Source organism: Hyaena hyaena, unplaced genomic scaffold, assembly GCF_003009895.1.
Source record: "Hyaena hyaena isolate Hyena2069 unplaced genomic scaffold, ASM300989v1 scaffold_3, whole genome shotgun sequence".
In the NCBI taxonomy this organism is placed as follows: Eukaryota; Metazoa; Chordata; class Mammalia; order Carnivora; family Hyaenidae; genus Hyaena; species Hyaena hyaena.
In genome coordinates this window covers 5,028,392-5,045,599 of record NW_024080635.1, presented here as the reverse complement: position 1 = coordinate 5,045,599, position 17,208 = coordinate 5,028,392, and the positions used below count along the sequence as shown (strand labels likewise).

At 40.4% G+C, this 17,208-nt stretch overlaps 1 protein-coding gene across 6 annotated transcripts in view; it reads left to right on the top strand.

The window, feature by feature from the left end:
* Positions 1 to 17,208, top strand: part of PHACTR4 (phosphatase and actin regulator 4) — a 109,425-nt gene that overhangs the window by 47,739 nt on the left and 44,478 nt on the right. For 2 of the 6 annotated variants that reach the window (XM_039231886.1, XM_039231855.1), the window contains exon 1: positions 12,414 to 12,665. The exons of the other annotated variants lie outside the window; for them this stretch is intronic. In XM_039231886.1, the coding sequence (XP_039087817.1) occupies positions 12,620 to 12,665 (46 nt within the window). In that variant the 5' untranslated portion in view covers positions 12,414 to 12,619. Of the gene's footprint in view, positions 1 to 12,413; positions 12,666 to 17,208 lie in introns of those variants that run through there. 6 annotated transcript variants of the gene reach the window in all.

Below are 17,208 nucleotides of genomic sequence, written 5' to 3'. Positions count from 1 at the left end.
TGTCAGACTTGAAAGCTGTACTCTAAAACAGACTCCGTCAGTCTGGGGGGATGTGTAAAATTGTTAAAAGGTGCAGAAGACTTTCTGTCCCAAGTGAATGACTCTCAGAAGTGTTCTTTCAGCCCTTTATCTTTTTTGTTTTCCTTTACTCAGCACACTAAACTGGTTGTCAGCTCCTCCCTGGATTTTAGGGCAGGTGGTATCCTGAAGGCCCTTGGTGCGTAGGCCTGGGAATGAGATGAGTGTTTAATACAGTGGTTAATAGCTAATTAGACCTGTTTAATTTAGGACTTTTTCAATAAAAGAAATTATTTTTAGGCTGAAAAAATAATAATCAAATTTGCATCTTGAAAGATTTTATTTGGTGATTACAGTTTTACAGCCTCAGCAGTACTAGTCTTTATTAGTCGTAATAAAGATTTGCTTTTCCAAGATAGTTGCAAATGACATATCAGATAAAGGGTTAATATCCAGAATCTATAAGGAACTCACCAAACTACACGCCCGAAAAACAAACAACCCAGTGAAGAAATGGGCAGAAGATATGAACAGACACTTCTCCAAAGAGGACATCCAGATGGCCAACAGACACATGAAACGATGCTCAGCATCCCTCCTCATCAGGGAAATACAAATCAAAACCACACTGAGATACCACCTCACGCCAGTCAGAGTGGCTAAAATGAGCAAATCAGAGAACTCTAGATGCTGGCGAGGATGTGGAGAAACGGGCACCCTCCTGCACCGTTGGTGGGAATGTAAACTGGTACAGCCCCTCTGGAAAACAGTGTGGAGGTTCCTCAGGAAACTAACAGTAGAACTCCCCTATGACCCAGCAATAGCACTGCTAGGAATTTACCCAAGGGATACAGAAATGCTGATGCATAGGAGCACATGTACCCCAATGTTCATAGCAGCACTCTCCACAATAGCTAAAACATGGAAAGAGCCTAAGTGTCCATCAACAGACCAATGGATCAAGAAGATGTGGTTTATCTATACCATGGAATACTACATGGCAATGAGAAACAATGAAATCTGGCCATGTGTAGCAATGTGGATGGGCCTTGAGGGTGTTATGCTGAGCGAAATAAGTCAGGCAGAGAGGGACAAATATCATATGTTTGCACGTATAGGAGGATTAGGAGGAACTTAACGGAGGAACAAGGGGGAGAAGAAGGGCGGAAATGGTGGGGGAAAGGGAGAGAGGCAAACCATGAGAGGCTCTTGAATGCTGACAAAAACTGAGGACTGATGGATGTGGTGGGGAGGAGGGATGGGCATGGAGGAGGACATTTGTGGGGATAAGCACTGAGTGTTATGTGGAAACTAATTTGACAATAAACTATTTGTAAAAAAAAAAAAAGATTAGCTTTTCCAGGGGCGCCTGGGTGGCTTAGTCAGTTAAGCGTCTGACTTTCGCTTAGGTCATGATCCCGCAGTTCGTGGGTTCGAGCCCCGCGTCGGGCTCTGTGCTGACTGCCAGCTCAGAGCCTGGAGCCTTTTTTTTTTTGTCTCCCTCTCTCTCTGACCCTCCCCTGCTCACGCTGTTTCTCTCTCTCTCTCCTAGAAATAAATAAAAATATTAAAAAAAAAAAAAAAAGATTAGCTTTTCCAAAAGGTTAGACTAGAATTAGGCTAGTTGCTTTAGTGTAGACAAGTGAGCAGAATCTGACTTCACCAGATTGTTGTCCTAAAGTGTTAATGTGTTCCACTGTTCCTTTTCTTTCTTCTTTTTTTTTTTTTTTTATCCTAAAGAGAGAGGGCGAGTCGGGGAGAGGAGCAGAGGGTAAGAGAGAGAATCTTAAGGGGACCCCATGCTCAGCATGGAGCCTGCTGCAGGGCTCAATCCCATGACCTTGGGATCATGACCTGAGCTGAAATCAAGAGTCAGATGCTTAACCGACTGATTCACCCAGTACCCCATTTTGTTTTGAAGATTATATTTTTAAGTAATCTCTACAGCCAACATGAGGCTTGAACTCACAACCCCAATACCAAGAGTTGCATGCTGTACCGACTGAGCCAGCCAGGCGCCTCCTATTACTTTTTTTTTAAAAACAAGTTTTAGAAGCATGATTTTGTGTAATCCAAAACATAATGTTTCTCTGAATTTGAATTCAGAAATTATATGCAATTTTTTTTGCCCCTGTGCTTCATCTCCCAGAATTTGAGATTGTGAAAGATTGAGGTTTTTGAAGGAAGAGAATGCTACAAAAGAGATGGATACCTCATACATGGAAATCAAAGAATAAAGTTCAGGATGCCTGGGTGGCTCAGTCCGTTAAGCATCCAACTTCGGCTTAGGTCATGATCACACAGTTCTTGGGTTCAAGCCCCGCATCAGGCTCTGTGCTGATAGCTAGCTCAGGCCCTGGAGACTGCTTCAGATTCTGTATCTCCCTCTCTCTGACCCTACCCTGCTCATGCTGTCGCTGTCTGTCTGTCTGTCTCTCTCTCTCTCTCTCCCTCCCTCTCTCCATCTCTCCCTCCCTCCCTCTCTCTCTCAGAAATAAATAAAAAAACATTAAAAAAAAGAATAAAGTTCATTTGAGTTACTAGCTAGAGCAAGGTTGATAGAAACACCACTGATATAATCAACCTTGTTTCCTATTACAGGAATTACTGTTGACTCATAGGGTAGCCAGGTGTTCATTACTCAGAATTTTTATTTAGTAGACGATGCACGCTTTATTCTCTTCCACATGTTCTAGAAAAGAATATTTAAGGAAATTCCTCATTAGATATTTCTGAATAACTTTTACAAACATTATAGCTATTATCAGACATTATATTCTTTCTGAATATGTGGCTCAGAATATTCCTTGGTAATGTTTAGATTTCTTCTCACTTAAAGGGAAATTGAGGGCCAGATGAGTTAGAGTTATGAAAGAGAGGGAAGGAAAGAGAGAAGTGGCAGTGGCTAATAGTCATCCCTCTGAGTCATCAGCAGTGAATGCCACTTTACTGGGGAACATTTAACTTGTTTCAAAACGCTGGGATGGGCAGCTCTTTGATTTCTGACTGGCTAGTTTCTACACATCATTGATACCTTCTGGTTTCTTAATAGAGGCCATTAGGGACTTAGTTTTTGTGAATATCATGTCTTATAAAGTACTTTTGTTCTTTAAAACTCCTCAGTCACTTTCACTGTAACTCATAAAATCTACCTTCAGCTCATGAAAAAGTACTGTTTGGATAAATAGAAATAGTAAATGGGTGGCCAATAAGATAGAGGTTGTTAATTTTCAATCGATAACAAATGGATAATTCTTAGTAAATCTTCAGAATAAAGCCATTCTTAGGGTGCCTGGATGGCTCAGCTAGTTAAGCATCCATCTCTTGATTTCAGCTCGAGTCATGATCTCACAGTTCATGGGATCAAGCCCTGTATTAGCCTCTGTACCAACAGCTGGAAGCCTACTTGGCATTCTCTTTCTCTCTGTCTCTCTGTCCCTCCCCTGCTTGCACGTGTGCTCTCTCACGCTCTCTCTTAAAATAAATAAATATTAAAAAAAATTTTTTTAATCCTTCTCCTTCCTTAGACTTTGAATTGTTACTAACTGTCAAAGACTTTAACTGAGTGTTACTAGAAAAGGAAGTAGTAATTCAGTTACTAAAGAAAGAGTGTTAGGGGGGCCTGGGTGGCTCAATCGGTTGAGTGTCCGACTTCAACTCAGGTCATGATCTCACAATTTGTAGGTTTGAGCCCTGCATCGGGCTCTGTGCTGACAGCTCAGTCTGGAGCCTGCTTCACATTGTACCTCCCCCTCTCTCTGCTTCTCCCCAACTCATGTTCTGTCTCTCGTTCTCTCAAAAATAAAAATAAACAGGGGCACCTGGGTGGCTCAGTCGGTTAAGCATCCGACTTTTCAGGTCATGATCTCACAGTTCGTGTGTTTGAGCACCGCATCGGGCTCTGTGCTGACAGCTAGCTCAGAGCCCAGAGGCTGCTTCGGATTCTGTGTCTTCCTCTCTCTCTGACCCTCCTCTGTTCATGCTGTCTCTCTCTCTCTCTCTCTCTCAAAAATGAATAAAACATTAAAAAAATAAAAATAAACATAAAAAACACAAGAGTGTTAATAGCTTACTAGTTAGTACTGTATAAAAAGAAGCATTTTTTTTTAACTTGTTAGGGTTCCCTCATAGTATAGTGCCTTTAGTAGGTTAGTGCCATGGAGAGTAGATGCCATACTGATGAAAAGTGCAGTTAGAGCTGTTTTGTTATTACTAGAAGACTTTAGTGGACTTTAAAAGCCCTTGAGGTTCAGGGGCACCTGGGTGGCTTAGTCGGTTAAGCGTCCAACTTTCACTTAGGTCATGATCTCGCGGTTCGTAGGTTCGAGCCCCGCGTCAGGCTCTGTGCTGACTGCCAGCTCAGCTGACTGACTTCAGGCTCCACTTCTCATTCTAGTTCTCTTGCTGTTTCCACCCCATCTGCAGGGACTTCTTCCACTGAAGTCTTGAACCCCTCACAGTCATCCTTGTGGGAATCAACTTCTCCCAATCGCCCATAAATGTTGCTATTTTGACCTCTTCCCATGAATCACAAGTGTTCTTAACGGCATGTGGTTTAGTGAATCCTTTCCTTCTCTAAAAATTTTCAGTTTACTTTGCGCAGATCCATCAGAGGAATTGCTATCTATGACAGCTACAGCTGTGCAAAATTAATTCCTTAAATAATAAGACTTGAAGGTCAAAATTATTCCTTGAGGGGTGCCTGGATGGCTCAGTTGGTTAAACGCATCTGATTCTTGATTTGGATTCAAGTCACAATCTCACAGTTCATGAGTTTGAGCCCTGTATCAGGCTCCGTACCACCAGTGCAGATTCTCAAGAGACTCTTGGGATTCTCTCTCTGCCCCTCCCCTGCTTTTTCTTGCTCTCTCTCAAAATAAATAAATAAATCTAAAAAAAAAAATTACTCCTTAATCCATGGGCTTCAGAATGGCTGTTGTGTTAGCAGGCACGGAAACAAAATTAATCTCACAGTACATCTCCATCCCGAGCTCTTGGGTGACCAGGTGCATTGTCATTGGGCAGTAAGTCTCAAGAGTAGCTTAAGATATTTAGTAAACCATGTCGTAAACAGATGTGCTGTCATCCAGGCTTTGTTGTTCCAGTTGTAGAGCACAAGCAGAGTACAGTTAGCATAGTCCTTAAAGGCCCTAGGATTTTTGGTATGGTCAGTGAGCACTGGCTTCTACTTAAAGTCACCATCTCCATTAGCCCTTGACAAGAGAGTCAGCCTGTCCTTTGAAGTTTTGAAGCCAGCATTGATTTTTCCTCTTTGGCTATGGAAGTCCTAGATGGCATCTTCTTCTAATTTAAGGCTGTTACCATCTACACTGAAAACGTGTTGTTTAGTGTAGGTACCTTCATAAATTAGCTAGATTTTCTGGATAACCTCCTACCGATTCTACATTGCCATGTGCTGTTTCACCTTGCATTTTTATGGAGATAGCTTCTTTCCTTAAACCTCATGAACTATGTTAGCTTCAGATTTTTCTTCTTCAGCTTCCTCCTCTCTCTCAGCCTTCACACAGTTGAAGAGAGTTAGGGCCTTGCTCTGGATTAGGTTTGGTTTAAGGGAATGTTGGGGCTATCTTCTATCTAGATGATTCAAACTTTCTCCATATCTGCAATAAGGCTATTTCACTTTCTCATCATTCATGTGTTCACTGGAGTAGCATTTTTAGTTTCTTTTGCATTCACAGTTTGGCTAACTGAACCAAGAAGCCTATCTTCTGGCTATCTTGGCTTTCCACATGTCTTCCTCACTAAGCTTAATCATTTCTAGCTTTTGATTTAAAGCTGTAACTGTTCCTTTCACTTGAACACTTAGAAGCCATTGTAGAGTTATTAATGGGCCTCATTTCCATATTGTTATGTGTCAGGGACTAGCTAGGCCTGAGGTGAGGGAGAGAGAGAGAGGAATAGGCAGTTGGTGGAGCAGTCAGAACACACACATTTATCGATTAAGTTCGCAGTCTCATGTAGGCCTGGTTCATGGTGCCCCAAAACATTTACAATAGTAAAGTCAGAGCTCACTGATCACAGATCACTATAACAAATGTTCTAATAATGAAACGTTTGAAATATTAACAAGAAGTACCGAAGTGTGACAAAGAGACACAAAGTGAGCAAATGCTGTTGGAAAGCTAGTGACACACAGTTGTCTCAAACCTTCAATTTGTAAAAAGCACAGTATCTGTGAAGCCTAATAATATGAGGTATGACTAAGTGAGAAAGATGACAGAGAAAGTTAATTGAGGAATTTCTTTATTTCAGGTCTTTATTTATATATCTTCTTCCCAATGAGGCCCTTCTCCTCACACAATTTGTAATTTAGCATTCTCTCTCTCAACCCACTCTGTTTCCCTTTCCTGAATAATTTTCTCTATGGTACTTATCACCATCTAACATACTAGAAAGAAGGCATGGGTTTTTTTCCTCACTGTATTCACTACTGTGTCCCCAACACCAGGGACAATACCTGATACTTTAGAGGTGCTCAGGAAATATTTGTGGAATGAATAAATAAGGCTTATGGTTTCCCAATAATAATAATCCAATTCATTAAGTAGATATTTTGCATTATATGGCAAGCACTGAGCTAGATTCATTGTGTAAAGTACACTATGGGGGTGCCTGGGTGGCTCAGTTGGTTATGTGTCCGACTTCGGCTCAGGTCATGATCTCACGGTTCATGGGTTCAAGCCCCGCGTCAGGCTCTGTGCTGACAGCTAGGTCAGAGCCTGGAGCCTGTCTTCAGATTCTGTATGTATCTCCCTCTCTCTCTGACCCTCCTTTGCTCACGCTGTGTCTCCCTCTCTCTCTCAAAAATAAATAAAACATTAAAAAAATTTTTTTTAATTAAAAAAAATAAAGTACACTATGGCCACTGCTCTTTTCCATAATAAAACATTTTTTGGAGGCATCATTAGAAACAGAACATTGAATTGGTTAAATTGTTGGTTTGATTCTGCTGTAGAATTTCAGAACCAGAAGGAAGCTTGGCAGTAATTTGATTCAGCCGCCTAATGTCACATATTTGCCTAAAATTCCATCAGTGTCATTTATAGCCTCTTCTCACCTCCCTCTTTCCCTTGTCCTCATAACCTGTGAGTGAATCTTTTGGTCCAGCTCTTTTTCCCACACCTTCTCATCTCCATTCAGCTAACTCTTGCTTCCAGCTGGGCCTACCTTTCCCACTGCCTGTGCTGCATTCTAAGCGACTCTGCAGATCCTTAACCCAGCCCTGGAAAAATCCTTTCATCTTTCTTACCTGAAACTTTCCTGCTTAATATCATTTCTTACAACTCCCTCCTCAGTTCTAGAGGCATCTCCTGAGCCCTAGCGCATCCTTAAGAACTTATTGTCTTCAAAATGGGCAAAAGACATGAACAGTTTTCCAAAGAAGATAGCCGAATAGCTAACAAGACACATGAAGAAATGGTCAACATCACTCATCTTCACAGAAATACAAATAAAAACCACAATGAGATACCACCTCACACCCATCACAATGGCTACCATTAACAACTCAGGCAACAACAGATGTTGGCAAGGATGCAGAGAAAGAGGATCACATTTGCACTGCTGGTGGGAATGCAAACTGGTGCAGCCACTCTGGAAAACAGTATGGAGGTTCCTTACAAAGTTAAAAATAGGGCGCCTGGGTGGCTCAGTCGGTTAAGCGTTGACTTCAGCTCGGGTCATGATCTCATGGTCAGTGAGTTCTAGCCCCACATCGGATTCTGTGCTGACAGCTCAGAGCCTGGAGCCTGCTTCGGATTCTGTGTTTCCTTCTCTCTCTACTCCTCCTCCACTTGCACTGTCTCTCAAAAATGAATAAAGTTTTAAAATTTTTTGGAAAAAAAAAGTTAAAAATAGAACTACCGTATGATCCAGCAATTGCACTACTACAGCAATTGCACCAAGGGATACAGGTGTGCTGTTTTGAAGGGGCACATACACCCCAATGTTTATAGCAATCCTGTCGCTATCAGTAATAGCCAAAGTTTGGAAGGAGCCCAAATGTCCATCGACAGATAAATGAATAAAGAAGATGTGGTGTATATATACAATGGAGTATTACTCAGCAATCAAAAAGAATGAAATCTTGCCATTTTCCAATTCTGTGGATGGAAGTTAGAAGATATTATGCTGAGTGAAATTAGAGTAAGACAGATATATGACTTCAGTAAAATGTGGAATTTAAGATACAAAGCAGATGAACATAAAGGAAGGGAAACATAAATAATATAAGAACAAGGAGGGAGACAAAACATAAGAGACTTAAATAGAACAAACTCAGGGTTGCTTGGAGGGGCTGGGGGGGGATGGGCTAAATGGAGAAGGGGCATGAAGGAAGACACTTGTTGGGATGAGCACTGGGGATTATGCAAAGGGGATGAATCACTAGAATCTATTGCTGAAATCTGTATTGCACTAGATGCTAACTAACTTGGATGTAAATTTAAAAATAAATAAAATTAAAAAAAAAGAGCGTATTGTCTTCAAAACACAAACTTGAAGAGAAATCAACAAGGCAGAATGTTTGTAACACCAGTTTTTTAGCCTGAGGTCTTTCATTCTACGGAGCTGAAAGCAGTCCTGCTGTGTAACTTCAGTTTCTCCCATCAACACAGGCCAGCATATTGCAGGCTTGTAAACATGCATTAGTTCATGCCTGCCGTATATATAACCTCAGTGATAGAGAAGCTTATCAGAACCTCCCCAGTTTTTTCTAAAGAACTGTGGTGTTTAAATTTTTTTTTAATTTTTTTTTTTTTTTAATTTCTAGGAGAGAGAGAGAGACAGCGTGAGCAGGGGAGGGTCAGAGAGAGAGGGAGTCACAGACTGAAACAGGCTCCAGGCTCTGAGCTGGCAGTCAGCACAGAGCCCGACGCGGGGCTCGAACCCACGAACCGCGAGATCATGACCTAAGCAAAAGTCGGACGCTTTACCGACTAAGCCACCCAGGCGCCCCTGTGGTGTTTAAATTTAAACATTTGTTGGGGGGGTCATTTATATAAAGAATCTGGTGGGTCGAGAGGCTGCCAGATATTTTAAGCAGCTTCATCCACCCGCGTCTTTAGAAATTCTCTTAATCCTCACAACAACTCTGTGAGTAATTCTCTCCATTTTGCAGATGTGGAAACTGAGGCTTGTGTAAGTTAAGTAACTTGCTCCGAGTTGCCTAACTTGGACAGTTTCCCATCAGTAAATGGAAAAGCTGAAATTTTGTGTAGTTATATGTGACTCTAGAGCCTCTGTTCTCTTCCATTAGTAAACCATGTTGCCTTTTGGAAGTTGGGGTAGCAGAGAACAAGAATTACAGTATTTGATGTAGACTAGGAAGCAGGTATGTTTACTTTTGCATCTAACAAACCAGCCACAGAAAGAGCAATGTTAGGGCACCTGAATGGTTCGTTCAGTTAAGCGGCCGACTCTTGATTTTGGCTCAGATCATGATCTCACAGTTCATGAGTTCCAGCCCCACGTTGGGCTCGGCTCTGTGAGTGTGGAAAACCTGGCTGGAATTCTTTCTCTTTCCTGTCTCTCTGCCATTCCCACTCCCCACTCTCTCTCTCTCTCTCTCTCTCAAAATAAATAAATAAACATTAAATTTGCCAGGTGGTAAACAGCAGCTATACCAGCATCCATAAATCTATCTGTTGTACTCTGGTGTGGTTCCGTCAACATAAACTAAATTCTCCAGTACTGTTTCTGGGCTGTGAGTGTGTGTCACGTGCCTGGTTTAAACTTCTTCACAGTAATCGTTTTGTCTGAGCTGTTCCATCTGCTTGCTGTTTTTGAATACCAACCCTGATTGTGTTCATACTTCCTCCTTGGCCTGCTTCTTCCAATGTGCTCTCTCGATTCATGATACAGAAATGTCATCCTCTTCCGTTTCTGACTCAACTCTTTGTAATGACATGTTTTTTTGCCATGTACCATTATCTGGCTACTCATGACCTGGCCTTTCCTTTCTGGACTTGTTTTCTTTTACTATACCAACTGTGATAATTATTGCTTGCATTTATTGAGAGTTTTCCATGTGCCAGGCACATTGCAGAGGGCTTTATTTATGTTCATGTCATTTAATCCTTACAACTGCCTTGCTAAGTATGGTTATGCCCATTTTACAGTATAGAAAACCAAGACACAGAGAGGTAAAGGTATTTGCCTAGTGTTAACACCTAGTGATATATCTGGAATTAAAATTTCAGTTGCCTCCAAAGTCCACCCTCTTTTTCTGTATGTATATAAAACTAAAAATTTTTTTAATATTTATTTATTTTTGAAAGTGAGAGACAGAGCATGAGCAAGGGAGGGGCAGAGAGAAAGGGAGGAGACACAGAATCCGAAGAAGCAAGAGCTGTCAGCACAGAGCCTAACGTGGGTCTCAAACTCACGGACTGTGAGATCATGACCTGAGCTGAAGTCGGACACTCAGCTGACTGAGTCACCCAGGTGCCCCCAAAGCTCATCCCCTTAAACGTATGTTGTGTTACACCCATGATGAAGGAGATGATGATGATGATGATGATTACTTCAATGTGTTTAGCACCTGCTGGGTGCTGGGCAGTGCATTTACCACCTTTTACCTTCCCATTTTACAGTGTGGAAACTGCTGTTACACATGCTCTGCTTTTAGGCTAATAAATAAGTGCCAGGGTTTGAAGGTATTGGATATTCTTACATTAACAGTATCCTTTCAATGTGTTTTTCCTTTTACTCTCTTTCCTATTTTAATGGTCAACATAATAATGTTTTTCTGCCTACTACCAGTATTAACAATTAAAATGTTGCCGGAGTTTTTCTACACTCTTTTTCTTACTATTGCCTTGGCTTTATCGTTTTTTATTTGTTACCTTCGCTATTTTTTTTCTGTAGCAAAAGCAGATATAGGGGATAAAATAACGAGCGGAAAGGAGAAGGTGCTAAGGAAAGGTAAAAGGAAAGTCCAGATACTAGAAATTCTTCTGTTATCTCAGTTTGGAATACTAAGGTTTAAACTAAAAGCTTTGGGTTTTGTTTTTGTTTTTTTGGTGTTTTTTGTTTGTTTTGTTTTGCTTTTAGCAGCTGTCATTTGTTGAAGAAATATTAGGGCTTTGGCACTTACAAACTTGGTGACATAAGTCACAGTACTTGACCTTACTAACCTTAGTTTCCTACTCTGATAATAGGTTAAATAATACGTTCTTCATGATGCATGGTTAGTTGTGGTGATGATTAAATCCAGTAACCAATGTCAACCCTCTTTAATGTAGTGCTTGGAGTGTTGGTTTACCATGTTACCTTCAGGTATTAATGAAGTAATCCAGAGTATGTGGCTAACCGCTGCAGTTTGTGTTAGGCATGGCTTTTTGCGTTTATAAAATTTAGTGTTAGCATACCCAGGTATGTCTGTGCATAAAAATTCATCAAGCTGTATCCTTAATATTCATGTACTTTGGCTATATGTAAGTTAGTTATATCATTAAGAAACCATGCATCTGGGGCGCCTGGGTGGTTCAGTCGGCTAAGCATCTGACGTCGGCTCAGGTCATGATCTCATGGTTCGTGGGTTCAAGCCCCGCGTCGGGCTCTGTGCTGACAGCCAGCTCAGAGCCTGGAGCCTGCTTCAGATTCTGTGTCTCCCTCTCTCTCTGACCCTCCCCTGCTCATACTGCCTCTCTCTCTCTCAGAAATAAATAAAACATTGAAAAAAAATAAAAAAAAAAACCATGCACCTTTGGTTGGGGCATGTTAGCTGGTATTTCCATGTATTATATGCAACATGTGGGGTCACTCCCTATCGTTTTGCAATCCCCAAGGTCATTTGGTGGTTATTGAGCTTGAGCAGGAAGAGAAATACTGTATAATATCTGCCAAACATTTATTTCAAATTTACAGTTTTAGTAAGCAAAATTTTCAGAACTATTTATTTTTAGAGAAGGTATATTCAGTCCTAAACTATTACTCCTAATGTTATTAATTCCCCATGTACATAGATCTCATCCTGCTTTGGATCTGCCCCATGTAGGAAATACTACAGTTTTAGAGCAAGCTGTGAAATGTGCGCACAGTCGGTACTTTTGAGGCAAGTCTGTCTTGAAGACATACCTTTGTGTCGATCTCTGCTCCCATCAGTCTGCTATGCATAACCCTGATGTTTTTGTGTGTGATTGCATCTACAAGTTCTGTGGTAGGCTCTCCAGCAGGCTCCCATTCTTCTATAGCTGTGAGTCTGGCAAGTTATAACCAAGCCCAACGTCAGGAGAAGTGGGTGTGGCTTTTCGGGCCGAGCCGCACGGGCAGCTCGAAAGTGGTTGGCAGTCTCCTCCCCTTCCTGCACTTGAGCTCTTCACAGTGTGTGCTCTGGAATGACAGGCATTCCTGTGTGAAGAGAGCCAGCGTGAAGACACATTTGTAAGAACCACAAGTGCCCAGGCCGGCATACAGGGAAGAGAAACTCCAGCAAACGAAGTGACCTCATGCTTTTTCCTGACATTTGGCAGTGACGCTGAGAGGGGAATGCATGCCTCTTCTTTATGTGGATTTCTTTCTTAAGTTTTCTTTGGTCCGGGACAGTTTGTTGTCGTGAGACCCATCAGACAGTTTAATCATGGGGCAAGGTGACGTCTCCAGACCGGTAAATCCAGATGCTGTCGGTGAGTAATAGAAGGCAAAGAAATCCTGACAGAGGAGAGGCAGATGAAGATGTGAAATTGAATATTGTATAGGGAGTTGGCTGTGAGGATTTTGTTGTTTATAACTTCAGGATATGTACAATTTTGTGAAGAATGAATGAAACATTAGAAGTTGCTTTTCATTCCATTACATTAATTTGCCACTCAGAGTTTTGTTTTACTTGATCCCTTTGGAGGTTTTTTTAAAATATAATATTGCAAGGAAGCCATCTGTTAATTTCTTGCCATTGCAGAAGATAGTGCATATATAGGAACTCATATATAGAATTCAGTGTTTTACTAGCATGTTGAAGGACTTGGGATGTGTATGGTATAGAGCTAGCACCGTTGATTTCTATAAATGGGGCCATTGTCAAGAATGACATACTTTCTTGGACTCAGTTATATATACATCCTCCAAATACGTCTCAGGCTTTTCCCATTGTGCTGGTCCTTCCATTTCTCATAAGGCACTCCTTTGATATAAATATTGCTCAGGTCAGTGCTTTACATTTGAAGCGTTTTTGTCTCAGAGATAGAGACCAAGCTGGTGATTGTAAGTGTAGCTTAGAGCTTCAAGGCTTGTAAGTGAAGTGGAAGTCCATTGTCACTGAAGACTCATTTTCCCAACCGTGTGGGGTTTTGTATAAGATGAAGATGGAAAAGTGGGACAAATAGTTTTAAGTGGGTATTTGTTAAAGGTAAGCAAAGTAGGGGAAAGTCTATGAATCATTCCTTGACATTACACTTCACAAAATGATTTATACCTTCTCTTTGGTTTAGGACGTAGCAAAAGACATGTTCAGTCCTAGGCTGCTCTTTTTTCAGAAATGAAAAATGTTGATGACTTTAAAGAAAAATTTAAAGTGTGGGAACACAGATAACATTCCCAAATATCTTGTGATTTAATATTATTTAGTTTCTAAAAGTGTGTTTTCCTCCTGAGATCTTGCCAGATGAAGTTCCTACAAAGTATTTCTCATGTTTTACTGAAACTGAAGCACATAGATCACAAAGTGAGTAACAGATTTTTAGGACCAAAGTCAGGACTTGATTCATTTTACCTTGATCGTGAGCAATTTTTAAAAATTTCTTCTATTTTTAGTGAAATGTTTCATGAATAGAAAAAGGCATAGACAAAAATAAACAAAAATATAAAAATATAAAGGATCCTTTGGGCCACTGCCCAGCTTAAGAAATGAAGTTAAAAACAGAGATATCCCGCTCCACCCCTCTCTTTGTGCCCTTGCCCGCACTCCCTTGTGATGACATTTTGTTTCTTTGGTCCCAGAGGTAACCACTCTCCTGAATTTGGTACATTCACTTTTGGGCCACTAACTTCTCCTGTAGGTCTTCATTAATAAGGATCTAAACAATGCTAGGCATTTATCTATGAAATGGAACTGAATGGCATATGAAAGCAAGAAATGGACAAAGAAGTATAACTTACTCGTAAGATATAACTTAGGAAGAATGCCCATCTAACATCTATATACAAAAAATTTACATCTGAGTAGATTGTTTGATATTATTGTTTGATAAAAAGTCAGCCTCCGATTCATCAATTTTTCTGTCTACCAATAGTCCTAAAAGGAGAACTAGAAATCACTCAGGCACCTAAGATTTTTATGTTCTCTCTAGGTGTGTGTGTGTATGTGTGTGTGTGTGTGTGTGTGTGTGTGTGTGTGTGTGTGTGTGTTTATGAGAGCAAGCACGAGCAGGGCAGAGGGACAGAGGAAGAGGGAGAGAATCTCAAGCAGAGATCATGGGATCATGACCTGAGCCTAAATCAAGAGTCAGATGTTCAACCAATTAAGCCACCCAGGCACCCCTGTTCTCTCTAGATTTAATTTTGGGGTTTTATTTCCTAGATAATTCATAGGTGGCTATAAACTATTTTAATGGAGACTCTATTATGTTTCTTATCATTTAGGATTTATTCTATTTGAGTAAATCAGAGCCAAGTCATGAAGGGTCAACATTGACACCTTTGAGGGCTACACATTGCTTTATTTTATTTTATTTTATTGAGAATTCTTTTTTTTAAATTTTATTTTATTTATTTAAAAAACTTTAAGTTTGGGGCGCCTGGGTGGCTTAGTCGGTTAAGCGTCCGACTTTTGCTTAGGTCATGATCTCACGGTTCGTGGGTTCGAGCCCCGCGTCGGGCTCTGTGCTGACTGCCAGCTCAGAGCCTGGAGCCTGTTTCAGTCTGTGACTCCCTCTCTCTCTGACCCTCCCCTGCTCACGCTCTCTCTCTCTCTAGAANCCTCTCTCTCTGACCCTCCCCTGCTCACGCTCTCTCTCTCTCTCTAGAAATAAATAAAAAAAAACCTTAAAAAAAATTAAAAAAAAAAAACAAAACTTTAAGTTTATTTATTTTGCAACAGAGAGAAAGAACACAAGCCGGGGAGGGGCAGAGAGAAGGAGAGGCAGAATCCCAAGTAGGCTCTATGCCATCAGCACAGAGCCCGATGAGAGACTCAAACTCACAGACTGTGAGCCGAGATCAAGAGTTGGATGTTTAACTAACTGCACCCTTTATTTTTTATTTTTTTAATGTTTATTTTTTAGAGAAAGCACAAGCAGGGGGGTGCAGAGAGAGAGAGAGGATCTGAAGCAGGCTCTGCATGGACAGTAGAGAACCCAATGTGGGGTTTGAACTCATGAACTGCTAGATCATGATCTGAGCCAACATCGGATAATCAGCTAACCACCCAGACGCCCCAAGATTTATTTTATTAAATTTATTCTTGTGCATTTTTTTAAAAGTTTATTTATATATTTTGAGAGAGACAGAGACTGTGCGAATGAGGGAGGGGCAGAGAGAAGGGGAGACAGAGAATCCCAAGCAGGCTCCACACTGCCGGAGATCACAAAACTGCGAAATCATGACCTGAGCCAAAACCAAAAGTCAGACACTTAACGAACTGAGCCATGTAGGCACCCCAAGATTTATTTTATTTTTAGAAAGAGAGTGCATGTATGAGCAGGGGAGTGAGGCAGAGAGAGAGAGAGAGAGGTTTTTTTTTTTTTTTTGAAAGAGCAAGAATCTTAAGCAGGCTGCATGCTCAGCATGGAGCCGGAGGCAGGGCTCGATCTCGTGATCCTGGGATCATGACCTGAGCCAAAATCAAGAGTTGAACGCTCAAGCCATCCAGGCGTCCCACTACACCATTGCTTTAAAGGCTTTTACCAAACTTAACTGTTTCTTCATGAAATTTAAGAGGCATTTCATAGAAAGGTGTGTGGAAAGTCTTACCAAATTCTTTGGAAAGATAAATGTACAAAGTAAATTAAGACTTAAATCATTTGTTAAAGTTCTAGGCCTATAATATAATAATTAGTTTTGAACTTATAATTGATGGTATTGGGGCCCCTGGCTGGCTCAATTGGTAGAGCATGCAACTCTTGATCTTGAGATCATGGGTTTGAGCCCCATGTTGGGGGTAAAGTTTACTTTAAAAAATTAATAATAAAATTGATGGTTCTATGTTTGGCAAGCTAAGTGAAATAGAATAAATTACTGAATATGTTGAATAGATTTCATTATTTTTAAGGCACTGTAAATGTTTTACTGGACCCTGATAGGTATCAGTCATGTCTTTGCCCTTGAGAAGTTTACTTTCTAGCTGAGAATTTAAATATTAAAAGAAAAAAGTCCAAGATATTTATAAATTTAGGATAATGCATATTTTGGGGGCACCTGGCTACGTCAGTCAGTGGGACATGCAACTCTTGATCTTTGGGTTGTTGGTTTGAGCCCCATGTTGGATATAGAGATTACGTAAAAATAAAATCTTTAAATAAAAACAAAACAAAACAGATAAGATGTATTCCTTTCTCTTAATTGACTATAGCTTATGTTGGATGTCCAAAGCTGCTAATTAAGAAGATTCTGCTTTCAAATAAATAACCTTTGCATACAGAATCATATGCAAATGGAAAAGATGTTATGTTAGTATCCATCTAGAGTTTTACCATAGGACCTTTTCTAACAACTGGTGAATTAATCAGTTATTTAAATCCAGAGTAGGAATTTATGCTGTAGTGTCCATTCAAGGAAATAAGCAGTTATCCTCAGTAGTTAAAATAAATTTTTTTTTTCGTCAAGTGAAATACATCCATAGGAGAAACCTGTATATTTACTCAGAGAAACTGTTCAAGTAGTAATACTTTGTAGTTCTTGATCAACATAAAAGCTGTTTCTGTCTTCACTAAAAGCTTTCACTGTGTATCATCATATTAAAACAGCCATCTATTTATTAGCACATGTCCTTAAATTAGACACATGATCAAAAAATTTTAATAAGCTGTACTCTACCATTTAGTCTGGAACTTTCTTTCTCTCTGCCTTTCCATTCTCTAATCTCTTGTGTTTTTGTTTTTCCTTTTTGGCCCTTCATATACCTTTCATTCAAAAATTAGCCTCTTTCCTCCTTTTTAAAAATTTTTTACATAAGAATATATTGCTTTAAAAGGTACTGTATTATATTTTCCTCCGTGCTACCTTCCTTTTCCATCA